The following is a 25,371-nucleotide window of genomic DNA, read 5'->3' on the forward strand; positions in this document are numbered from 1 at the left end:
GTGTTTGCGCGTGCGCCAGCCAACGCTGCGACTCGTGAGGTGGAAAAAAGATAGGTTGAATCGGACAGAGACAGAGACAGAGGCATAGGGACGGATGATGGAAGCGAAGAAACGGGCGACGGAGAGAGTGAGAAAAAAGTTCTGGCTGTTTCTCTTCTCGTGCTATCGTACGCGACACACGGTCGTCGATCTCCTACCGTCGAACACTTCGCGTCTCGTTCGAAAGAATTCTTTATTTTATTTTTTTCTTTTCCTATTTTTTTTCTCTCTTTTTTTTATCGTTTCGATTGAGATTCGTGTACACCTCGTATTCTCGCGTTTCCGATTCGCGCGCGTGTGTGTATGTGGGGAAGAGAGAAATACGAACGAGAAAAACTGTGTTGCCCTCCGCTCAACCCCCATCGCGTCGGACCTCTTAGTAATTTAAACGAATCGACCCACGATCCTGTGTTTCTTAACCCGCTCCCCGTGATTTTTTCCTTATTTTCTTCTCTCACCGCCCCCCTTTCCCTTTCTTTCCTCTTCCTCTAAGTTACCTTAGGAGTCGGGCTGAATCAAAATGGGTTGCAACAACCCTACAATTTCCTTATTAAAACCTTGTACATAAGAGGATATACCAAATTCGTGAATGGACTGTTGTAATTATAATAAAAGTTAAGATGTTCGTAGAGAGGTATTATTATCGACTACAATCTATCATTCGTTAGTGTAAGTGCGTACGTGTGCGCGCGGCGGGAATTTCCTCGCGGTCGGATAAAAATGTAGAAAAGATTATGGATCTTTTTGGCCGCTGAAAGATATTGCGTTTCAAAATTTGTTTTTGTCTTTTTTTTCTTTTTTTGTTTCTGACGAAATTGTCCCCGCTGCGTTTGTCCCTGGATGAGACGCGATCATCGACAGAGATAATACCACAAGTCGGAAATATAGGTCGCGATCTACGTTATCTACGGTCGAGAAAACGCGTTCATTTTAGTTTGCGGTTATGTTCTAATTATCTCGCGAGTATATTTAAAAACGAAAAATAATGGCTTCACAATGTTTAATTGTGGACTGCGCTTTTTCCCAAACAGTTCTACCTCTCGTTCTGTTAGCGGGTTATTTACGTACGGTAAATAATAATAAGGTTTAAAATAATGTGTGCACGCGACTCGCACGAAACTAAATGGTCCAAACAAAACAAATGAGAAAAATCGAGATGAAAAACCGACAAGACGATGTTTGTTATATCGATGAGAAATTATATATTATATATAAAAATATATATATTTAAGGACCTTCGTCGCTTAGCTTTACGAAGTAAGATGTTTGATGACAACACGTTTGACTACTTACCATACTGAGTGCTTTGTTCAGTGGCTCGTACTCGATATAGTCGCTGACAAATTTTTTGCACCCCTGCCACGTGTACAGTTCCGGATATGGCAGCGTACTTCGTCTGATAGTCGTAGACACGAATTTCTGCACAAGAAGCGATTTAAACTATAAAGACACTTTCTATCTCGTGATTTTGTTTTCTTAACTCTTAACGTTACTTTGTTACAGCAAGATTACTCCCGAAACGCTCTCTTTTCGTTCCTTTCGTGTATTTATTCCTCCTTTTCTATCGGTCTCTTCCTTACCACCTCTGTCGATAACATAGATCGCGATACGAATTCGTTACACGAGTCGATTTGCCATATTAGTTTTATCGATAGAAACGAAAACTTTTTTCGAGAGACACGCTCGAAGCATTTACCAGTCATTTTTGTTTTCCTCTTTCGATGCGGTTTTCCCGAATAAAAGATCACGTCTCGTAAAACGATTGTTCCTATCGTGTTCACGTAAGGTGCAAGACGTTTGATACATTAAAGGGAAATAATCTTGCGGTTAGCAAAGTATATTTATAAAAACAACAAACAACAGGAAACCAAAGTGAAGAAAGTGCTGTCAAGTGACAGTACGTGTAAATAAGACTGTGACCGTGCACTTGCACGCAAAGTGCATACCATGTATTGTAGAACATTTGAAGCATGTATGAATAAATGTATAGCGAAGTTTATTTTTATTATTTAGACTGTAGAAGAGGAGATTCGAGTGTATTAGAAAGATTCCTATTACGCAGTTATATTTCCATTAGTTGAATTAAAAAGAAAAAGAAAAAAAAGAGCAAACGAGTAAGGAAGAATTAACGATAATGAGAAACTTTTAGAGTCTATCTCGAGAATGACATTCCTCGTTACCTTTGAAAAACACCTTGAACGACTCAATAAATTTTTTTAACCGTAATACCGATAATTTTATTTATAATACGTTTGAATTTTTATACAGAGAATAATGCTTTTGTACGATGAGTCGAAATAAGTATTTATCAAGAGAATACAAGAGAAACAAAAAAAGAGAAAACAAATAAAACACGAACGTATTCGCATAATTTTTTAACTTATCCTTTTTACCGACAAACCGAAAAACAGTCGCGCGAGTAACGAGAAATGAAGATTCCTTTAACTAAACGATACTCGAACGTGTAAGACTTACAGGTTTATTCCGTTTCGAAGAATAACTCGTTGGAGGTGGATTGCGCTGCCGGATTGTTTCTTTTTTCGCACCGACTATACTTTTGTCGACCGTTCTTTCGTTTGTATAAAGGTTACTTACTGTTTAGATAAAAGAAATAACTCAACACGTGTTGTAATGTGCAGAAAAGTGTGTAATGTAAATATATACGATGTTATGTATAAACATTGGAGAATCTTTTAAGCTATCACATCGAGTTTAAAAAGTACACAAATCAACTTCCTGTACATTACTATTGTCCACTATCTTGAACGTATTAGGAAAAAAACAACCGTAATGAAGTTCATCCGATTTTTGGCCACAAAAAATTCGCCAACGATGAAAATTAATTTGTAACGATTAAAACGAACCTCTGTTGCTTTTTAACAAACGAGAAACTTCAATCACGTAAGAGAGGGTCTTAAATAAATAAATCGATATCGAGAAATTATCGTAGATGAAAGGAATCGATAAATCGAAATTAACGTTCGAGTCTTTCGATTAACCTTTAATTTAATACTTAAAAATTATTAATTTTAACAAAACGAAAAATAAATAAAAACAGAATTATTTAAACAACTGAAATTTTCATAAAAAAAAGTATTCATCACCATGATCCAAACTCTAATCCAGTTACGTACATAATTTGTGCATGGAGCATTGTGTTATCTTTGATGATACATGGATTATGAATTAGAAACAAGGTACGATGGAAACGAACCTTTCATGGGTTGAAATTTCGTTTGAATCGGAACTCTATTACTATATACTTAATGATTTACTTACTTGTACGCCACATTCATTTTCACGCACAAGCAACAACGGTCTTCGATTTGGATATTTCACGTGAAATTGTTGTCGAAAATTTTCAGCATACCACGCGAGCAGCTTCTCTTTATCACTGATGGTACAATAACTACTCGGAAGTGTTTTTAGGTAAACATCTTTTGTTCGGTCAATTTCCGGCCAACATAATTTAATCAAACATAATTCTTGCTGCACTTCTTGTATGAGTTTCTCTGTTATTTTAAGGAGTCCCTCATGAGTGAATTCTTTCTCCTCTAATTTATGATCTTCCTCTTTCGTAAATGTTGATGCACTTTCAGAACTTTCAAATTCAATCCTTTCGTCTGCTTCGTCCATCTTTAATTAAGCAATTTATGACGAAACTAAGGTTAGCAACTTTGCCGTTATAACTTCGATTCACTTTTGTTATCGGTGTTTACCTGTATCGAAGAATGTCAGAATTCAAATATTTCCTAGGCAATTGTTTATTGTCATGGTAACTTATGAAAACAAGGTGTTTCTCAAATATTATAGTTTCTAAAATACTCGACAGACGGCAGCACGTCCTGTACATGTTTGAATTACGTAATTAATTGTAGGAATATAATGCACATATTGTTTACAACTTTTTTGTTACATTCTTGATATTGAGTATCACAGCTAGAATACAAAATTACGTGACATTTTATTAAATTAGTAAAATTGCGGGTAATAGATAACTTATCACATGTTTCATATAGTTTTTCTTTACGATCCGAGAGGGCGTATATTTACAAGAATTTCACGTTATGACATCTGCAAAAGAGATCGTAAACGTTAGATATGCTTCGGGTATCGGCAATAGGTAAACTTGTATTCGACACATTTAAACATTTTACGGATATTTAAGCATACGAATATTAATCCTAGCACGTTATAACGGTAAAATTATATTTCATGCAGAAAGTGGCATGCAATAATAAGCATCATAATTTTATTAATGAAAGTTTTTACATACATATCATTGGTATAAAACATACGCGTCATTAGAACAAAAGTACATACAAGCTGTGAAGACGATATTCACGATAGTATATATAGATTTTATTTATAAACTATAAATATAACAAATTGCATCGATCTTTTCGTAATATGTAACAAAACCAATGGAACTGAAACATATAATTATACGAATATATTATATCATGATGAAAGGTGACTTGCGTCTTTTCAAGAAAATTTATGCGATCAGGTCTAAGAAATTTTCGTAACATTCACATTTACGAATCATCGAGTCAATTTACGTTTACTTATCATAGACTTCTTATTTCAAAAGAAAAAAAAAAAGAACTTCGTACGCGTTTCTCTTCCGTATTATTATTCTTACTATTCGCGTCATGGATTCATATGTTACACCAAGGTCGATAGAAATATCGAACCATATCACCATTCAAACGAACAACTTCAGTTCGCATCGTTTGAATCTTGTCGCCACTTTTGAGCAGCCTCTCGACGAGCATCCGGTACTAATTGCGACTGCATACCACCTAAAACGTTACTAGTTGCTTCTGTAGCTAAAATAATTGGTTTCACAACTGTTGGCGGTATCTGTCGTAATACGCCGCCTACAGCACCAGAGACTCCTTTTTGTTCGTGTTCTTCACTGGCTACACGAACTAATTGATTCGCTGTTTCTCCTAAACCCTAAAATACATAACAGTCACATGTACTACTCAATTAATGTGAAATATAATAGCATTTTCTATGATTTTGAATGCATTCGACGTTTCACCTCTTTTACTAGCATATAAGCATTAGTCATTCCTTCTCGAATGTCCAATGGTTGACTATATCTTTTCCGACGTCCTTTTTGTCCCTTGTGATGACACCTCACACTGGGACCAGGACTGACCATATCATAAGCCGTTTCGGCCGTACTTTGTATAGCATGTATCAATTTAGAAGTCAGTTCTAACGCTGCCATTGCAGTAGACGTCGTGAAACTGTTTGCACCTCGTTGGAGTCCTCTAATGATTCTACCATCTTTCTGATACTGTTCAATAGGCAACCAGAATAAATCTCTTATTCCTTGAACTGTGACAATAAGCAAATCATTGCTCGAATATATATGACGTTATTACATATTATATCTAGAACACGGAGTAAAATACAGTAATATAATTAAAAATATACTTACATAATTGTACCAACGAATGTATAGGACCTATACCGCCAAGTAAACTCGGAAGTTGATTTTTCTTTATATCTTGTAACCATTCGGAAAGTAAAAACGTTATTAGCTTATCGAATCCTAAAAGTCCGTGTCGATATGTAAATCTTTTCAGTCTTAATTCTGAACAATTCAATTGCGCTAGACCCATTAGAAGTCCTGCTAACGATCCATGAGTAAGATCTACACGCTTTCCATGATAATCTAATCTAACAAGGACTTCTGGGGAAAATATCACACTCCTGTCGAATCAAACAAAACAAATTTTAGAATACGATATATCAACAAGGTTATCGTTTGATACTTATTACTTGAATATTATCTATCTATCTGAATATCATATCATGTGTTAGTTTACCTAAAATATATTGGTTGACAATCTTCATGAACCTCATGTGTCGTTTTCGTCTTCACATTGTTTTCCTTAATCATCAATTCATCCTCCAAGAGTATTAATAAATTCGGATCTATAATATCGGTCTGCGATGTATTCGTTGGCGTTGGCGTTGGCGTTGGAGCTTTAGGCGTGGAATCGTTTACACTCATAACTGGTGGATGATGCGTCGGCGTACCTTGTTTGGACACTGGAGAGGACTGCGGATTATTAGATGCATTAGCGTTCTCTTGAGCTTGCTTTGAACCGCTGCTCAATTCGTTGAAGAATTCTATCAAGAACAATAGGCTATCCTGATCGATATTTAATCGTAACGGCAGTAGACTGAGCTTTAAACAACACTCTTGAGCACTTAATTTTGGATCTGGTCTAACATGGACTGCCTTCATGGCAAACATGTTAGCGTAAGACTGTTTTGGTCTCGCTTCGCTACTATATTGATACAAGAACTTGTTAATGTGCGAGGATGCCAATCTATCTCTAATTTCTATCTCGTTTATTAATAATATTTGTCTCGCTGCTTCTGCTGTATTTTCTGGATAAACCTCGTGTTGGAAGCGAACTTTATTTAATTGAAGTTCCATTAAAACATCATGACGGCGACCAGGACCTCCCATTACTTGCCAATCAGCTATTTCTTTGCATTTTCTTCGTGGCGAATTTGGTGCACTTTCAAAGTGTACTTCATTTGGATTGGATTTATTGAATGCTACACCATCCCACCATGGCGACCTGGTTCTAAAAACATGATACAATTCATATGAATTCTTGGCACAGATATTTAATGATCGGAATACATACTTATCCTGAGGTGCCGTGTTAGGACGAACTATATTTTCATTGATAATGACTTGTTTCTTAGCCATTGTTTGTGAAGTTTCGAAATCTTTCCCTCCATACATATGCCAGACCAAGGTCATTTCACAAAGAGTATATCTTAATATCGGAGCTGGAAAATGTCTTGGTGCCTTAAGTAAGTCAGTTTTAGCAAGGGGAACCGCGAAATGATTATCTATTATCCTTAAAGATTCTTGACAGAGCCAACGAACTTCTGGCACCCCATGTCTCGGCATAATTCCTGTACCTGCTTCTTCTCCTAATATACAAAATTCTTCGTTCGGATCCTCAGGTTCTACATTACATTCTGTCTTAATAAATTGTTCGGGACTTTTACACATTTCAGGTACTGCTTGCGAAGCAGGATGAGATTCGTCGGGAAAAAAGAACACCTCGACCTGATTTTCAGTTACTAATGCATTATCATCTGTGTTCGAAGGTATGCCTATAACACAATTGTTGCCAATTATTCATAATTATTCGATATATATTTAAACGATTCGAATCTTTCACATTACTCAGTATTACCTTTTACTGTTTCTTCCATTGCTTCTTTCATCAAACGATTAACGCGTTCGACTTGACTCTTACTCAGAGTATTAATACACTCATCCCCAAGAAGACTTTCTTCGTCACCAGAACTCGGTACTGTGATACTTTCAGTACTTTCCATATTCGGTAAAAGGTCTCCATCGTTTGCAAAGTAAGTTAACAATTGAATAAGAGCACGGCCAGAATCCGAACAAGTCCGAACGTGTAACACATTGTTGCTTGCTCTTAAATCTACCCTAGGGGCACCACCACACATTTTATCGTTCAACCTCAACGATAATTCAAACAATCCAACGTCCATTACACATACATAATCTCGTTTTAAATCTATATTTTTCCCTAATTTATTAGATATGAACAACGCGATATCTTCTGCTATAAAACGCAACGTTGAAGTATTTGTATGCGCAGCAATATTGCTAGAAACACTGAAATTACCGAGAGTTACGATTGATCTCAACGGTAGATGAATTGGCCTGAAATTATATAAAATTCCTATTACACTATTGTACTTCGTGAATATTGTTTTAGGCTATAAATATAAGAACCTATAATCGATCGCGCAATCCCAAAGGTGCAAGTGCAATTCTGTCAATATTCCTGGTGGAGAATATCCAGCAACTGGATGATTGGCTACGTCTAAGCAATCTGTTAATTGTGTGAACCATGATGTACCAGTATTACACATTCTATGTCTCAATGTAGCATTTCTTATGCCTACTGCCACTCTGAAAGTCTATTACAAAACATTTCTATAATTAATTAATTGATTAATAAAAATAATATCATGATTCAAAAGTTCTCGCAAACCAACTTTAATACGGTGTGTCTGATGAGCAGCTTGTATCCTAATAGCAAGCATCACCATATCATCATTATTGTACGTTCCCATTACGTTCGAGTTTAGATCGCTTTTATATATAGCATTTTGACAATGTCGCGGAATGTCGCTATTAATAGGTCTTAATGTAGGTGGTTGCGAAGGAGTCGTCATTAATCCACAATGATCCAAAGATATTTCATTTATCATGGCACAAACGTAACCCAAATTTGTATTCCCTTTATACGTGGTTACTGAAAATATCGTCGCGTCGTTCACTCGAATTATTAATTCACCTTGTTGCCCAGGAATGACGTTCCGCATTGAATCGCGAACAGGAGTGTACATAGAGAGAAGACCTTGATCTATATTCAAAGTTAATGCTAGATTACTCTGACCATTCTTCGATATTTTATTTTGATGCTGTCTGTAGCTTTTATCGGCTGCAGAATGAAATACGCCTTCTTCTTCTGAATCTGAATCGGAATCGTACTGGATTCTACTTTTACACGTACTAAATCTAAAACAAAAGAATATAAATATTTTTATAGAATATGAGAAAAGATTATCTGTTTTTATAACATTACTTACCTAGGATAAACAGATTCCTGTAACAAAGTAGATGCTAAATCAAGACCTATATGATTTTCCATGTGCATACCATACTTCGGTCTTGGTGCTGATGATTTCCATAAAAAAAGATCAGTATTGAATCTATTATATAGCAATTCATATAGATGTTTAGATGGTATTTGGACGGAAACACACGGAAAGTTGATTTCTAATTGTATTCTAGAACTACGAATGCCTTCATCCATGAACTCTAGCATTTCTTCCCGACTTCCTGGTATAATTAGCTCCTCACCCTCTCTATTAAAGTAACAAGGTGAGACGAGATGTTGTTATCTGAGAAATTAAAAAATATTATCAAACGAACCTTTGTCCTGAATCATCTTTATCGCCTTGAGTATGGGGTCTGGAATGAGGCGTATCGGATTCATGAATAACACGTTTTGAACTGAAAGGAGATGGCTGATATTTAGGCGTATTTTCTAGAGTTTCATCGAAACTAGAATCCGGCTCTCCTTCAGAGCTATCTTCCAACTGATCGTTTAAACGTTGTGGGTAAATTGTCATAACTATTCTAGCCCAACCAAATCCTTCGTTAACTTGTTGACATGATGCATTACTTTTTTCATGAGTTGTAACTTTGCCTATGTTCAATGGTTCATCTGTCTCCGTTTCTGCATATGAGAATAATAACTTTCGGAATTGAATTTCAAAATGCTTTTTTACAGAATGCAGACGATTCTTTGAAAAAATTGAATGTGGACGAGAATGAATTTGTGCATCTCTCATTTTCAAAATCATGTAATCTGTCCTCACTGATCTTTTCCACCATGGTGTTCGATTCATATCGTGCAACGGTCTCAAATCTGGTATTGGAAACCTATTTTTAAATTATTGTTTATGAAATATGTTACAATTTCGATACGATATCTTTGTTTCCCTGTACCTGTACGTAAATTACCTTAATTTTATTGTACACTGTGACGAGGATATGTTTATAACAGCAGCAAAATCCGACGATGTAGGACTTTCTATGGCTTGATAAAACAAAGTTTGTTGATTCTAAAAATTATAATATTTAGTAAAGCATTGTTTGGTAAACAATTATACCATGAAAATTTACAACTTACAGTATTTTTATTATAAGATACAGGATTACAAACGCAAATAGGTTGAGGATTAAGTAGAGCACATATTCTATCTACAATAGTTATATCCACTTCGCTTTTGCATGGTTCTAATTCAATACTAAAAAAAAAAGTGACAAAAAAATGCTTAATTACTTCAAATAAATATACTTCAAAAACACACTTACTCAATTTTTGTATTTGGATTCGCACTTTTTACAAATTGTGCACATCCTGTCTTTTGAATATCTGATACATATCTAAATTTCATTTTAAAATCCGTTTTATTAGTAAATCCAAAGTTCGTTGAATTCTCTTTTGGAAAAGTAAGCAATTCTACAAATTCTGTTGGTGGAGTTCCATTTGCTTCAGAATTATTTGAATCGATTAAACATTCTACAATTTCTAAGCTAGCTAAAGTTAATGTTCCAGATACTTCAGAAAACAAAACATTCTTTTCTCTTTCTTCAATTATTAGCGGCGCAGCAAGTAATCTATATAATAAATAACGAAAAATTAATGGAAGATTTTATACCTTTTGATATTTACGATTAATCATATCCTAGATACCTAATATGACTTAAATGGCATGCATTCAAAAGTACTTTTGATGCTTTATCGAAGTCTTTGTTCCCGTATCCTCCAGCTGCAAACATTGCTATTTGTTTGAAAAATTCGTCCGCCGAATTTTTCATCTGACGTATGCTAGAACACGTTAGACCGCCTCCTTCTACACACGTAGTCAATATGTCTTCGTGTAGTAGAATAATAGCTATAGAAGATACCCTCAGGTGAAAATGAGACGTTTCTGTAGATGGACTATTATCCACGCTATGTCTATGTTTCTGTTGCTTTGGTAAGTTTGTTGCTGAATTTTTTAAACTAATACTACTAGATAGTATACTTCCGTCCATACTGATATTATTGCTCGTGACTGAATCACTCATTGATGTAGAATCCGGTAACCGCATTGGTAAAAACTCGTCTTTGTTATCGGATTCGTCTAAAGATGCCGTCGACCAACCTTGCGTGTGCCTTAAGTCCTGATAGAAATTTTGTTTAAATTTAATATATTTTATTGATTTTCCGAAGTTTTACAAATTATATTATTGATCATTTTTGTTGTACCATGGACCGTAATCCTTGAGTTGGATGTATTTGATGAATAAGTTCTCTTTCAACGCGATTGAAGTCACTACCAGCCATAGGTTTCTCAGTACAAGTTCTTGGTGCAACATTACTGACATCTTCTAAATCGGGAGAAGCAAGTCCATGCCCTAATTCCAATAACACATGCACTTGACGAGGACTTAAAAATGAAGTAAAAGATCCCAGTGTCACTTCTAATTCTACCTAAAGTAATCAGTTCTCTTTAACTTCGTTCCAAATACTTTATAATTACTTTAACAATATTAATAAGAGTATTATTTTCTTTACATTGAATAAAAGAATGTGTAAGTTGTTTATTCTCATTTACCTTTGGTCCTGAAACACTTTCTCCTTGCTTTAATTTCAATCTTATTTCTTGTCTACCTGCCAATTTAGCAAACATTATAGGATTTGATTCACTTAGATTATTAATAATATTCCCTTCCAGGGGATTTTGCATATTTTGAGTCGGAGATATTTGTGCAGAAGAGAAGTGGCCATCCGAATTCTAGAAAAGAAAATTTCAAAAAATATTCTCAGTTTTCTTTTACTAAATCCAATAAAAAATGTTACTTTTGAATCTGGTGTAGAACCCCTGCTTGTTGTTATGATGCTCCTAGAAAAAGTTCTTGCTCGAGATGGAAATTCATCTGTATGAAAGGTCACCCCTTCTAAATAAAATCGTTTTGTTGCAAATGCTGACACAACATATCCTTTATTTGATTGACTAGGATCTAAAGAAGTACTGCTTGGATCTAAGCCTGCTTCATCAGAATATTCCAGATTTTTTATACACATTTCTATTGCAACTCCTGTTGAAGAATCTAGTGGCACATGTTCCAAACGTATTATAGTATCTATAAATCTTACTTTCACCCTACATAAAACTGAAATAAACAAATATTACTTAAATTTTAACAACCTTATTTATAATTTTTTGGATCTTTCTTAAACTCTTACTTGAATCTATAGTTTGTGCAAACAATTCAACTCCTTCTAATGGCTGTGAATTCCCAGCATTTTTCGCATCTTCTTGTAAGCATTCTTGTGCAAGTTGCATGCTAGATGTCATAGAACTCCACATGGATTCAAACATTGAAGTTCCAGTTTTTGCTCTTTGTCTAGGTTGTACTGTTAATCTCAAACTAGTTACTTCCACATAACTAGCTTCACTAAGTAAAGCTGACCATGGTATACTAACAGACATTTCAGATACAAAGCCATCAACAAATTCTAATGGAAGTTGTTGCTGTTCTCCCATTTCATTAAGGGCCTGTTATGATAACATTCATGTATATAACTTTTTTTTGGTTCCTTAACTTTTATTAGTATTGTAAACAAAAGAATCATTACACACATGGTCTTACTTTTTTCTTTTTTTTTTGTTAGTTGAAGACTAACAAAAAAATTTGAAACAAAGAAAATGACAGTACCTGTACATCAAGGCTGACATTGATTACACGACCAGTTCCATTGTACAGATCTACAGTAAGCTGATCCAGTGTCAACTTCTCCTCTAAAAATTGACCTAGATATCGTTGCAGAAGGTATCTACAAGCTCGTTTTTTGATCCCTTGAGACCAAGGAATGCATTCCAACCAAGACATTTTATACCCACGTTTGACAATCTAATCTATGAAAGCATGGGATTTTCGAAAGTAATTTTCGTCGTACGTTTTATATTAGGCCTGTTATTCGGGTACAATGTAAGAAAAACAATTTATCCACGTGAATTCCATCTTTCTAACACGTGTCCACTTTAGTGCAATGATCCTTAACATAATACAGTGATTCGGATATAACGGGGTTCTAGCTGCGTAATATTTTCCTTTTGATGCACTACACACACACACACGCGACAAACACTACGAAATGAAACACTGGTGTCTCATTGACTGAAATCAGCTGACTATGGAAAGAGATGCACTGATGCTTGGTTTTTCCAATATTTCTTTACGTTTTTTGTATTGATAAAATTTTATTCTGTGTTTTCATCCTACGCAATGTAGAAATTTTATCATCTTCAATTACTTGTAGTTCTTCACATTTATTAATGATTAATTTTGTTTCTATTTTACTTTGATAACTGAAATAATATATAAATTTGCGTTAACAAAGAAATTAAATTGTGTCCTGTTTTACGAATATTGTTTTTTGTGAACTATTTAAAAGAAACAGAACTTATTTCTTATCAGACTTAAAACATATAAAATGTAGATACAAATCATTTTTATTAAAATATTGTTATATAAATGTTTGGATGCATATGTATGAAAAAAATGGTTTTTAATATCTTTAAAAATTTTAAATATCATAATTTAAATATGTTTATTTTAATGTATCTTTTCTATTATGTTCTTTTTAAAATGCGTATGTAAATTATTTTTTAAATCACGTTAAATTATTTAACATTTATATATTTATTTTTATTTTTTGCAATTTAAATTAATTTTCAAATTCCTTTTTTGCTGCGTTAATGAAGAATATATTTAAAAGAAAACTTTCTTTTTCCTAAATATTGTTTAAAATTGAATCATTTAGATAAATTTTTTAAAAATTGTTACAACCGATGCGGATTATTTTTGAAAGGTTTACTAACCTGAATGTGTCTATGTTCAATGTAATTTCCGTATATAGTTTACTAATAAGTTCAGATGTGTGGTAAATGGACGATTTGTCACTGAGATTGTCGGTACTTCACTAAAAATTAATTAACAATTGTATAAATATATTGTGAGACGTACATCCTCTTTTATCATTTGAAAAATGGCACTAACTAATATCTTGCTTCTAAGTCAAATATCTGGATATGTCGTTGCTCTTGTTTTGTCACTTTGTATCATCATACCGATGAGTTTGCATCAGGAAGAATTTAGGTAGTTATCATTTTAAATAAGGCATAATAAATAATATTAAAATATATTATACATTTTTAATATCTATTTACAGAGGACATTGCCTATTGTTCTCAACTGGAACTTGGCAAGAGTCAGATGGTCAATTTGTAGTGAATTGGGCTTCACGAGCTTATTGTAATTATACAATATTTGTTGGTTTGATGTTGTTATTAACATCTGCAATACAAATCTATCGGCTTTCTGTATTTATGTATCGTGGAGAAGATAGTTCTTTCTTATCTGCGTTCATAGATGTTGTTGGTACAATATTCCTTACAACAATCACTTTAATTGCTGCAATTATTATTACACTTGGATTTATGACATGGTGTCAGTGTATGACTAAAAGATTTCCATCATGTGAATTGGCAGCTGGGAATGATATTGATAAAGCTGATAATATAAATACATCTGGTTTTCATATTGAATTAGGTGCAGCTCAGTTTGGTAGTTGGACCAGTTTATCTATTTGGGTTGGCTTGTCAGTGTTTGCAGTATTAAAATTGTTACGATATCATCAATTAGAAAACATGAAAGTTTCAATGTATAGGGAGAGACAAAGATTAATAGAAGCTGCTAGTAGCAATGAGATACAAGAATCGACTTAAACATATAATTATGCAAAATGTTTAAATCTTAAGATGGTAGTATTTTTTTATCCTATTATTTGTATTCTTCAGAGAAATATTTATATCCAATGAAATCAGTTTCCTAAACGCACAGTTTATAATCAATATAACTATAATCATGTTACATGATTTAATATGATTATTTAATCTGAAAGAAGTTAAAAAATTGTTTACCAAAGTGAAAAATTATAATGTTAAAATAGATATAATTTACACTTAAATGATTTAATTTATTACATAGATATTTATCCTTATACTTAACAAGACTGTGTAAAATTACAATTTATTCCTTTCATAACTAGTATTAGAATCTAGGTATAATATTTTTAGTTTAATCAGTTATTTAATTTAAATAATATCAATGATTGTTAAATATATTTTATTGTATTGTATTTTTGTCCAATTGTATATACAATATGTAAAAATAATATAAATTACATAATAATGACATGTTATTGATCACATAAATATATTGCATATAGAAGTTTAAAATACTATTTGCTAATACAAACTTTTGTAAGTACAGATGTATAGAGTTACTAAATGTATATAAACTAAGAATTTCATATTATAAATAAGCATACTTAAATATACTAATAATTATATTTTGTAAATATGAATGTTATATATTCTCATAATATATCTAAATCATACACAATATACCGAAATTTATTATATGTGAAATGCCAAATGAATAAATGCCTTCCTATATAAAAAACAAACATTTGATGGACTGGAATATATTACTTCATATTCCAACTGTTTCTCTGCATATTCCAAGAGAATTTCTGCGACTTCCTGCAGGACATTGCCTTTTAGGTGCTTGAATTATTATGAATGGTGCAATGTCTGTTGGTACACATTCTAATTCAAATGTAGTTTCATTCACTGCTATAATTCCATCTGGATTACAAGGACTATCTATAGTTTTTAGACGATAACATGTGTTATTATATGGTACTAATCCATCCTCTAGACAAGGATTTTTTACACATTTTGGTACAACTTCATTCTTGGGAAGTACAACATAATTCTGTGGTGTACATGGTCCTTGCCTATATGCTTCATGACAACTGTTATTCAATGGAAAATATAAAAATGTAGGTCTACAATCACATATCCATGTACTTATATTTCCATCTCCAGGATAAAGAAGCATATTTTCAGGACATGTATCTGGTGAATATACTGGTATACGTTCTGTTATCTAAACAATGATGATTTTTTCATTTTTATCATATTATATTAATTTCCTTTATTATCTTTATTTATTAAATATAGTTACCGTCGCATTGTTGCCGCTTACGTGAGACGTTTCTTCTTCAGTTGGAAATACAATATCCTGACAAGATATTATATAACACCATATTATTAATGTGACACCAAAAAATATCCACTTCATTCTGTATGTATGATACTACACCTCTTTTTTTAGGATAAAACTGGAACAAACGTTCGATTTTCTTGAAAATAGTAGGTTATTGAATATCTAATTTAATTGCACTAATCAACATTTTAGTATAGAATTGACTTACATAATCAAATAATCTTTAATAAATGAAGATATTAACTAAAGATTCTGATTACACTATGTAGTTCACCATGTTTCTTTGAGTGACCTGATGTGACCCTAAGATTTCAAGGGCAAGCTTAGTTCAATACAATAAGAGAATTAAAATCAATAACCAATCAATAGAAAGTGTTTATTAGTAAATGAATTTTATCTCCCACTATTTTTTACTGTACAGTTATATGTTTTCAGGATGTGGAAAAAAACAAAATATTTATTCAGTACTCTGAATGTAAAAATCATTAACTCAAATTTTATTTCACAAATATAAATTTATAACGAATAAAATATAGCATTATAAATTATAACATAATTAATTTTTATTTAATTACTATCTCCTTCTTTGTATGGTTCATATGTTTCCAAAATGTCATTTGCACCAGGTAAAAATGAACTTTGTTTAAATTCAGGCCAAGATTTAAATTCCATATATATATCAAGCATTTGATTAAAATTTAACTCTTTAAACTGAGTAAAAATATTATAATTCTTTTCTATTAATTTTATACCAAAACCTGGCATTATCTTCCTAAAAGAAATTTGAGATTAGTAAGAGAAATTAAGTACAGACAATTATTTATAAATTTAATTTATAAAAAATTTTAAATATTATTACTATACAATTATACTTACTCCAATGTTGGTATTACTCTCGATGATGATTTATATAAATGATGCCGAACAAAATGCCAAAAGTATATTAAATGTTCTTTCTCACGAAATAATGTAAGAAGGTCAGGCCTGGGTTCTATTTTGACAAGATAAAATAGTTCATTATCAGCTTGCAATAAAACATTTTTATGTTTATTGTTTGATTTTTTAATTTTTTGCCATGGTAAGAATCCTTTCCTATCTAGTGTTCCAAATACAGTATAATTAAATAATGTATTAAACATAATATAATTTGTTGAACTTCCACTACCATGACACGTCAATTTCTAAAAATACAGTAAATCGATAATTACAATAATTGTTTTAATAGTATAAATATATATTTTTGAATAACACTTTAAACTTTATTTCAGTAAAAAAATGTTACTGAATGTTTTAATATATATGAAGGAAGTTTATAATTATAGTACTAACAGCCCATATAGACGGTGATAATGCAAGGTAAAAAATTGTCCTTCCATACATCATAAAGCCTGTTTGAAATATTGTACTTATTATTAAATGCCTTATAAACCTGTAGTTAGTTGATATTCCAATTATTTGCATACAACTTTCTTCCTCCCATTTTCTCTTTGATATATTATTAAATAGGCCACTTATATGCCTATTATATGTATTAAAAGTATGAGATTCATATGCTTTATTTAAATTCAACATTTTTGACATTTTAAGAAGATTTGCTTGTGTTATTTTCACTTGATTGGGAAATATATTTTTCAAATTTTGTAGCACAGGGTAAAATTCATTATGACTTTCCCATAAGTGTATAAATGGTATACCAGCTTTTAATAAGTTTTGTGTTATTAAACCATAGCCTGGATTCACTTCAATTACATAAGTCATATTTTTTAATAAATCATCTTTAATTAATGCTACAAATTGTTTGCTTATTTCATTATTTATTATATATGGATCAACATTATTTAAATTTAATGTTAAATAATGTTGTAAAATTTTCTCTCTAAATTCTGGGTTGATATTTTGTAAATATTTAGAAAGTTCTAAAGAAATTTGATTACTGTCATAATTTGATGCATTTAAAAATTTTATATTATTTGACAACTCTATATTAAGATATGATAATGGCATAAAATTTAAATTTGAGAAACGTTTTTTTGTGAAATAAGGAATAACACTATAATGTGTTCTATTAATTCGTAACGAACAGCTAATCGATAATATTATTAACTTATGATATAACATTCTATTTATTATTTTTTGCAGTAATAATTATTATAATGTAAAATATTTTTAAGGTTATATTTGTACATCACTGCTTGATATATGTATCATTTAAGAACAATGTTTAAAGGAATGTCACTTTAATGTATTTTTCAAAAGTTTATTATTATATTAAAAGATATGCTTACAAAACCGGTGTTACTATCTTTGCTTTATGATATAGAGAGTCAGGTAAAATTTTGCATAAAAAACAGATTACATATGAGATTTTGAGAAAGAAAGATATTGAAAAAATTGTGTACATTGACATCATTGTACAATGTCAATATACGAATATTGATATATACTTTAATATATAATACTGTACATTAATATATAACTGAATTTGTATTACGAATTTGTAAGTATTTTAATTTATTTTTTATTCTTATTTTGTTATTAATAAATTATTTTTTATTACTCATTATTATTTTAATTAGCACTAATTTCTTTAATATATTTTTACATAAAACCAAAAAATTAATTTAATGATTTTGGAATTATAACACAATTTGTGAATAAAAATTTTCAATATTTTTATTCGAAATAAATAGAGTTACATAGATTTCAAAGACTATTTGATTTATTTTGCATGTACATATTGTGTATTCAAATTACATTTTTTCTAAATTTACATAAGGCGGAAAATTAAAAGAAATTTATTGATTACATTTCATTGTATATGTTGGAAATTACATTTATATTGCTTTAATTATATAAAAATATGTAAATCGAAAAATATACATACAAAATTTTGTTATTTGATTTATCACTGAAAATATTAAAAAATTAATATGAAATTAATATGAATTCTTATGACACTATATTTTCTTATATTACTTAATATAACCTTGAGAACCAATACTGCTTTCTAAACTTTTTGTTATAATTTTTTGTACAGTTTGTGATCCAGAATGATTATGTGTAGTACATATTTGAAGCATTATTAATAAAGGATCTAGTGCTCTTTGTTATGGAAAACTGTGTGGATATTTATTAATAATATTCTGAATAATTGCAAAATGGCACAAAGTGTTTGTTTATTATCACGAATAGTAGCCTCTTCTGTATCTGCTACAATAAGAGCAGGTAAAATTATAAGAGATGTTATGACTCATGGAGGTCTGAATATAGTACACAAAGGCCAGAATGATTTACAAACTGAAGCTGATCGTTGTGCTCAAAAATGTATTATTGCTTCATTAAGCCATGAATTCCCCAACATTACCATTATTGGTGAAGAAGAATCATCTAATTGTGAAGTACCATCTGATTGGATTGTAACAGAAGCAGATCAAGAAGTGTTAAAATTGAAATTACCAGCTCATTTAGAAGATATTGACCCAAAGGATGTGTGCATTTGGGTTGATCCATTGGATGGTATATATGTATATTATTTACTTTAATTATATTATGTAAACATATTTCATTTATCAAATGTGCCAAATCAAGTTAATACTTTTAGGAACATTAGAGTATACACAAGGCTTTGTAGAACATGTTACAGTATTAGTAGGAGTGGCAGTTGGACATAGAGCAGTTGGTGGTGTAATTCATCAACCATATTATAAAAATGCTGAGAATGAAGAACTAGGTCGTACTCTTTGGGGCATTAATGGTATCGGATTTGGTGGATTTACACCAATTGCACCACCAGATGGAAAAAGAATAATTACAACTACACGGTACAAAAGGGTATCAAATTGTGATTACTTTAAATAACAAAAAAGTTACAAATATATATTTTTTCAGTTCACATTCAGACAGTAATGTTCAAACAGCTATAAGTGCCTTATATCCTAATGAAGTTTTACGAGTTGGTGGTGCAGGATATAAGGTAATATAATTGGTATAATTTAAACTATGTATAGTTGAATTGTTATATTAAATGAGTTTATTATTACTGTTTTTTCTCACAACAGGTGATTCTTTTAATGGAAGGAAAAGCTCATGCTTATGTGCATGCTAGTAGAGGTTGCAAAAGATGGGATACTTGTGCTCCTGAGGCTATTCTTTGTGCTGTTGGTGGCACATTAACTGATTTTTATGGGGACCACTATTCTTATAATGCAGAAACAACATATTCAAATGAAAGAGGTGTGTTAGCTACTGCACCTGGTCAAATTCATCAATGGTATTTAAATCATATACCATATGAAGTAAAGCAAAAGTTAGGACAGCAATGTACATAACTTTATAGAAAATATTTTAACATACAATTAAACAGGATATCAATATATTCCAATAATATGACCAGAGTAGCAGACTTCTAACCGTTTTCTTTTATATTTAAAATTTTGAATAATATGATGCAAAATTAACTTTCGTTTACAAAAAGTATGTTCCAATAAAACGTCATTTCAGTAAATATTTATAATTATAATGTTCTTCGAATCTTATTGAAATGAATGTAAATACAAAGGAATAATACATTTAAATTGATACTGCTTCATTTTTTTGTGTCGATATTTCACAATTTTGATTTGAGCATATCACGCAGTACGCGACGTAGAATTTTTCCTGATGCAGTTTTTGGAATATTTTCAACGAATCTAACACCGCCTCGAAGTCGTTTATGGCTCGATACTCGTTCTGAAACGTGCTTGATGTAAAAAAGAAAATTAAATGATTATTAGATTAGTTGAAAGATTTACCATTTACAAAATTGATAACGTTTTCTGCTGTTAAATTAGATCCTTCTTGTTTAACAATAAAAGCTGTTGGTAGTTCTCCTGCTTCTTCATGTGGTAGTCCAATAACTGCCGCATCTTTAATCTCAGGACATGTTAATAATATTGCTTCTAGTTCAGCTGGTGGAACTTGAAATCCCTTGTATTTAATAAGCTCTTTCAAACGATCTACTATATAGAAATAGCCTTGTTCATCATAATACCCTACATCTCCTGAATGCAACCAGCCATCTTTATCAATTGTTGCTGCTGTAGCTTGTTCATTATTACAGTACCCTTTCATTATTAAATTTCCTTTGAAACATAATTGTCCTATATTGTTTGGTCCTAAAGGTTTGCTTGATTCATCCTCGTTAATTGGTATTACTTTTGCTAATTATAAAAAAGACATATTAAAATTAAATTTATAAAAGATTAATCATTAATTATGTTAATTACATCTTACCTGATATTCCAGGAACTAATGTTCCTACACTCTTATATTTAGTATTATTATCAGGTGAGTTTATTACAGCCAAAGTAGTTTCTGTTAATCCATATCCTTGTTTTATTGTTGATACATTTAATCTTTTTGCAACCATTTTTGCAATTTCTTCAGATAAAGGTGCTGCACCACACCTAAATAAGTATAGAGGCAAATAAATCTTTAGGTTTTGATGAAATTATGCATTATATTTTTAATAGAACATGCTAAACTACTGAACATACCAAATCTCTTTAATACTTGATAAATTGTATTCATCCACAATAGGATGTTTTGCTAGAAATACCATTAGTGGTGGTACAACAGTTATATGTTCAATTCTGTATTTTTCTATAGCATGTAAGAACAGTTTTTCATCAAAACGTGGAAGAATAATACTTTTATTTCCAAAAATAAGCCCTGCAAGCATTACTGAAAAAGAATATACATGGAAGAATGGTAACAATGCTAGGCTTGTTGTATTAGTATTTAAAATATTAGGTGATGCAGTTGCAAGATTTGTTACTACAGACAAAAAGTTTTTATCTGTTAACATTACTCCTTTTGGCAATCCTGTAGTGCCACTGGAACATGAAATAGCTGCCACATGATCATTACTATTTATTGGACAGGCACAGAAATTATCACTGATGATTATGTTCGATGTTAGACTATTAATACTTGGGAATTTATTATTTGTGGATTCGGTTAACATTATAAGTTTTGGCAACCATAACTGTGGAGCACTGTTGCAAATGTTTTTTGCTCCGAATGTTGATACAAAAAGGTACTTCGGTTTTGATATATTTAATGCGTGTTTCAATTCCCTTTCTGTATAAAGCGGATTTAATGGGCAAACAGTAACACCCAAATAAAACGCAGCACATACTACTAGATAATATTCTAGATTGTTTTCACTACATATAGCTATCCGATCATTTTTTTTTAATCCTTCTTTATTAAGAGCAATTGCTAATTTCCGACTAATGTCTAATATTTCTTTAAATGTTTGTGTTTTTCCTGTATGAGCATTTATCTGAAAAGATTTATATTGTTAACTAATGTGAAATGGTGCAAGGCCACCAAAAAATCCAGCAGCTATATTTCTTGACAAGCCAATATTATTTTTCTTGTACACTTAAAAAAAATAAAAGGTTATTTACTTGTGCTACCCAAAAACCATGAATGCTTAATTGATTTAAAATTAGTTGTCCTAATGATACATTCTTGAATTCCACAATAGGCAATGGTCCATGTAAAATATTTTTTTCGTGCATATTAATAAATTTTTTGTTTTTCATCACTTACTAGAAAAATAATTATTTTTTATTAAAAAGTTTACATTCAATAATATTTACTACTAAAATTTTATTTGAACGGCTATGCTAAAATAGATTAAAAACTTACCCACCTAATTATACAAATAAGAAAATTACAATTTTCGATTAAATTGAATTGAATGAACTTTTTAGATAATATGATTATATTTATTTAAGTATACTTTTTTTTTAAAGTGGAAAATACAAAAGTCAAAATATTCAATAATGCTTTATTGAGTTCACTTACACTCCTTTTTTACACACTTACTAGGGCTATGAAATCGGCAAGATAAGGGAAGTGGTAAAATAAAGGAAAATAATTACTTAATTTTCATATGAATTATTCAATACCATTCCTTTAGAAGTTTATATTTGTAATATGACATTAATAAATGTATCTAAAATATTATTCAGAACCAAATTCTATTAATATCTTTTCTTTTTATTATTATTTATGATTTAAAGTTGTCAATTTTATGACGTATATACACTACTGAAGATGGCAGCACATAAGATGAGATTGTATATCCTGATAGGGTCCAGGGTATTTGTAAATCTATTTATAGGTTAAATAAGAGTGAGTGGTGAAAACAGCTGTGCTCATTTAATTTATAAACAAATTTTTGACGAACTATAAAAAAAAAGACGCGTGGTGTGTGTAGAAACGTAACGATTAATAACAGAAGATGGGTGTACCAGCATTCTTTCGGTGGTTGTGTCGGAAGTACCCTTCTATAATAGTGCAATGTATAGAACAGAAGGTAGGTTAGGTTATGTATTTGGATGAAAAACGTTTTGCTCATAATACACAAAGATAAGTGTAAAAAGTATAAATTTAACATAATTTTATAGCCGATAACTAAGATGCGTGTACGTGTGCCTGTGAATTCGGCAGAACCAAATCCAAATGGAATTGAATTTGACAACCTATATCTTGATATGAATGGCATTATACATCCCTGCACTCATCCACAAGATAAGTAAGTGTTTGGTGGAATAATTATTAATTTGTAAAATAGTTAAACAAATATTAAATAATATTAATATTTTTATAGGCCAGCACCAAATAACGAGGAAGAAATGATGGAAGCAATTTTTGAATGCATTGATCGCATATTTTGCATCGTAAGACCAAGAAAATTGCTTTATATGGCAATTGATGGAGTTGTAAGTGTTTGTGGAGTTGAAATTATTGAAAAATCTGTATATAATTATTATAAATGTGCTGTTATATTTATAGGCACCTAGAGCAAAAATGAATCAACAAAGATCAAGACGATTTAGAGCTTCGAAAGAAGCACAAGAAAAAAATAAGGAAATAAAGGAAATACGTTCTACATTAATTCTCCGTGGAGCTACTTTACCTCCAGAAAAATCAAAAGAAGAGCTTTTTGATAGCAACTGTATTACACCAGTTTGTATACAATTTTTTGTGTATTAAACTCTATATTTACGAAGAACAATTTTTTATATAATTTAATTACAGGGCACACCATTTATGGCAAGATTATCAAAGTGTTTACATTATTATATACATGATCGTTTAAATAATGATCCTGGTTGGAGAAATATAAAAGTAATTTTGAGTGATGCAAATGTACCAGGTGAAGGAGAACATAAGATAATGGATTTTATACGTAGACAAAGAGGCAAGTAGTTACATAGATGTTTAAAATATTGCTATATTATATGGAAAATTAAATTTGGAATATTTTTATTCATGTAATAGCACAACCTGATTACGATCCTAATACGCAGCACGTTTTGTGTGGAGCCGATGCTGATTTAATTATGTTGGGTCTTGCAACTCATGAACCTAATTTTACTATTATTCGTGAAGAATTTAAACCAAATAAACCAAAGCCATGCGATATATGTGGTCAATTAGGACACGAAATGCAGGATTGTACAGGTTTAGAAGTCGATGAGACAGGAGGAGAAAATGATTTGGGATCTGAATGCCAGTACATATTTGTACGGTTAAATGTACTCAGAGAATATTTAAAGAGAGAGTTGTACATGCCTGCTCTACCGTTTAAATATGATTTCGAGCGAGTTATTGATGACTGGGTGTTCATGTGTTTCTTTGTAGGAAATGATTTTCTTCCTCATCTTCCATCTTTGCAGATTAGAGAAGGGGCAATTGATAGACTTGTTAGTATGTATACGAAGACACTATATAAAATAGAGGTAGGTAATGTATATTAATATAAAAAATAAAGAAAAGTTATTTTATTAATCATATAATTTTGATATTTAAAAATGTATCAAATGCTTTATTTTTCGAAGATAAAAACAATATAGGTTTTAATGATATAGAAAACTAAAGAAAATTAATTGTATTATGTATACTACATAAAATGAAGAATATTCGATAATAATAGTATTTTTTATTAATTTTAGGGATTTTTAACAGATAGTGGAGATGTAAATTTAGACAGAGTACAACTTATACTGTCTGAATTAGGTGATGCTGAAGACGAAATTTTCAAGAAAAGGCAAGAGAATGAGATAGCTTTTAAGCAACGTGAACATGCCAAAAAGATGAGGTTATCAGTCGGCAATAATAGGCCAAAGTGGATTCCTACAGGACAGTTTGCACCTATTGTACATTTTAATTTCATATAATTTTTGTTAACCGTCTTTAGCTTTAATAATATCTTATTAATGTGTATATCTTTTTTATTTTATAGCCTATTGGTGAACGTGTTAAGCCAGTACAAAATGCACGTTACGAAGCTTATCAGATGCGTGTTCATAATCGAAGTTATCACACAGATGAAAAAAGAAATGATAAACAGAATTTAGAAAGTATGGTGTATCCAGAGGTATAATTTACATTTCTGCTTTAATTTTGCTCCCCTTTCCTGTACACTCTATTATTATTATTATTATTATATTATATATATTATTACGTTTATTAATTATTTGTAG

The 25,371-nt window shown here is 31.2% G+C and overlaps 8 protein-coding genes across 9 annotated transcripts in view; 3 read left to right on the forward strand and 5 right to left on the reverse strand.

Annotated features, from left to right (window-relative positions):
- Positions 1 to 1,157: 1,157 nt before the first annotated feature.
- LOC108548811 (dynein regulatory complex subunit 7) lies at positions 1,158 to 3,675 on the reverse strand. Its single transcript, XM_017901933.1, has 2 exons — positions 3,319 to 3,675; positions 1,158 to 1,458 (listed from the first exon to the last, which is right to left on the reverse strand). Exons 1-2 carry the CDS (start codon positions 3,673 to 3,675, stop codon positions 1,267 to 1,269), a joined length of 549 nt encoding a protein of 182 aa, XP_017757422.1. The 3' UTR covers positions 1,158 to 1,266.
- An 872-nt stretch (positions 3,676 to 4,547) lies between these two features.
- On the reverse strand, positions 4,548 to 12,583 carry Atg2 (Autophagy-related 2). The gene is made up of 19 exons (XM_017902112.1): positions 12,410 to 12,583; positions 11,937 to 12,249; positions 11,550 to 11,863; positions 11,305 to 11,484; positions 10,956 to 11,180; positions 10,398 to 10,870; positions 10,016 to 10,321; positions 9,831 to 9,948; positions 9,662 to 9,762; positions 9,068 to 9,580; positions 8,722 to 9,000; positions 8,125 to 8,650; positions 7,859 to 8,046; positions 7,287 to 7,786; positions 6,723 to 7,203; positions 5,886 to 6,659; positions 5,495 to 5,769; positions 5,090 to 5,391; positions 4,548 to 5,001 (listed from the first exon to the last, which is right to left on the reverse strand). The coding sequence occupies exons 1-19, from the start codon at positions 12,581 to 12,583 to the stop codon at positions 4,762 to 4,764; spliced, it is 6,282 nt and encodes a 2,093-aa protein (XP_017757601.1). The 3' UTR covers positions 4,548 to 4,761.
- A 1,066-nt stretch (positions 12,584 to 13,649) lies between these two features.
- On the forward strand, positions 13,650 to 14,588 carry LOC108548910 (transmembrane protein 179). Its single transcript, XM_017902047.1, has 2 exons — positions 13,650 to 13,852; positions 13,926 to 14,588. Exons 1-2 carry the CDS (start codon positions 13,743 to 13,745, stop codon positions 14,479 to 14,481), a joined length of 666 nt encoding a protein of 221 aa, XP_017757536.1. The 5' UTR covers positions 13,650 to 13,742; the 3' UTR covers positions 14,482 to 14,588.
- Positions 14,589 to 15,211: 623 nt separating this feature from the next.
- On the reverse strand, positions 15,212 to 16,117 carry LOC108548908 (uncharacterized). Of its 2 annotated transcripts, XM_017902044.1 has the most exons (3): positions 16,038 to 16,117; positions 15,788 to 15,944; positions 15,212 to 15,709 (listed from the first exon to the last, which is right to left on the reverse strand). In XM_017902044.1, the coding sequence occupies exons 2-3, from the start codon at positions 15,902 to 15,904 to the stop codon at positions 15,251 to 15,253; spliced, it is 576 nt and encodes a 191-aa protein (XP_017757533.1). In that variant the 5' UTR covers positions 15,905 to 15,944; positions 16,038 to 16,117; the 3' UTR covers positions 15,212 to 15,250. The 2 variants fall into 2 exon arrangements, with proteins under 2 accessions (XP_017757533.1, XP_017757534.1); XM_017902045.1 differs by lacking the exon at positions 16,038 to 16,117 and having other exon boundaries at positions 15,788 to 16,021.
- A 279-nt stretch (positions 16,118 to 16,396) lies between these two features.
- Positions 16,397 to 18,909, reverse strand: mtTFB2 (mitochondrial transcription factor B2). Its single transcript, XM_017901934.1, has 4 exons — positions 18,816 to 18,909; positions 17,159 to 17,808; positions 16,706 to 17,010; positions 16,397 to 16,601 (listed from the first exon to the last, which is right to left on the reverse strand). The coding sequence occupies exons 1-4, from the start codon at positions 18,907 to 18,909 to the stop codon at positions 16,397 to 16,399; spliced, it is 1,254 nt and encodes a 417-aa protein (XP_017757423.1).
- A 13-nt stretch (positions 18,910 to 18,922) lies between these two features.
- LOC108548874 (3'(2'),5'-bisphosphate nucleotidase 1) lies at positions 18,923 to 20,259 on the forward strand. Its single transcript, XM_017902005.1, has 4 exons — positions 18,923 to 19,345; positions 19,431 to 19,650; positions 19,718 to 19,802; positions 19,888 to 20,259. Exons 1-4 carry the CDS (start codon positions 18,988 to 18,990, stop codon positions 20,155 to 20,157), a joined length of 933 nt encoding a protein of 310 aa, XP_017757494.1. The 5' UTR covers positions 18,923 to 18,987; the 3' UTR covers positions 20,158 to 20,259.
- Positions 20,260 to 20,348: 89 nt separating this feature from the next.
- LOC108548839 (luciferin 4-monooxygenase) lies at positions 20,349 to 22,591 on the reverse strand. The gene is made up of 6 exons (XM_017901962.1): positions 22,530 to 22,591; positions 22,282 to 22,425; positions 21,364 to 22,154; positions 21,101 to 21,273; positions 20,620 to 21,027; positions 20,349 to 20,557 (listed from the first exon to the last, which is right to left on the reverse strand). Exons 2-6 carry the CDS (start codon positions 22,417 to 22,419, stop codon positions 20,436 to 20,438), a joined length of 1,632 nt encoding a protein of 543 aa, XP_017757451.1. The 5' UTR covers positions 22,420 to 22,425; positions 22,530 to 22,591; the 3' UTR covers positions 20,349 to 20,435.
- A 436-nt stretch (positions 22,592 to 23,027) lies between these two features.
- Positions 23,028 to 25,371, forward strand: part of Rat1 (5'-3' exoribonuclease 2 Rat1) — a 31,584-nt gene continuing 29,240 nt past the window's right edge. The window contains exons 1-8 of the mRNA XM_017902134.1: positions 23,028 to 23,198; positions 23,290 to 23,417; positions 23,493 to 23,604; positions 23,678 to 23,851; positions 23,924 to 24,086; positions 24,167 to 24,627; positions 24,841 to 25,044; positions 25,131 to 25,265. Of these exons, the coding sequence (XP_017757623.1) occupies positions 23,124 to 23,198; positions 23,290 to 23,417; positions 23,493 to 23,604; positions 23,678 to 23,851; positions 23,924 to 24,086; positions 24,167 to 24,627; positions 24,841 to 25,044; positions 25,131 to 25,265 (1,452 nt within the window). The 5' untranslated portion in view covers positions 23,028 to 23,123. The remainder of the gene's footprint in view (positions 23,199 to 23,289; positions 23,418 to 23,492; positions 23,605 to 23,677; positions 23,852 to 23,923; positions 24,087 to 24,166; positions 24,628 to 24,840; positions 25,045 to 25,130; positions 25,266 to 25,371) is intronic.

This window comes from Eufriesea mexicana, unplaced genomic scaffold, assembly GCF_001483705.2.
Source record: "Eufriesea mexicana isolate 0111107269 unplaced genomic scaffold, ASM148370v2 scaffold1653, whole genome shotgun sequence".
NCBI classification, from domain to species: Eukaryota; Metazoa; Arthropoda; class Insecta; order Hymenoptera; family Apidae; genus Eufriesea; species Eufriesea mexicana.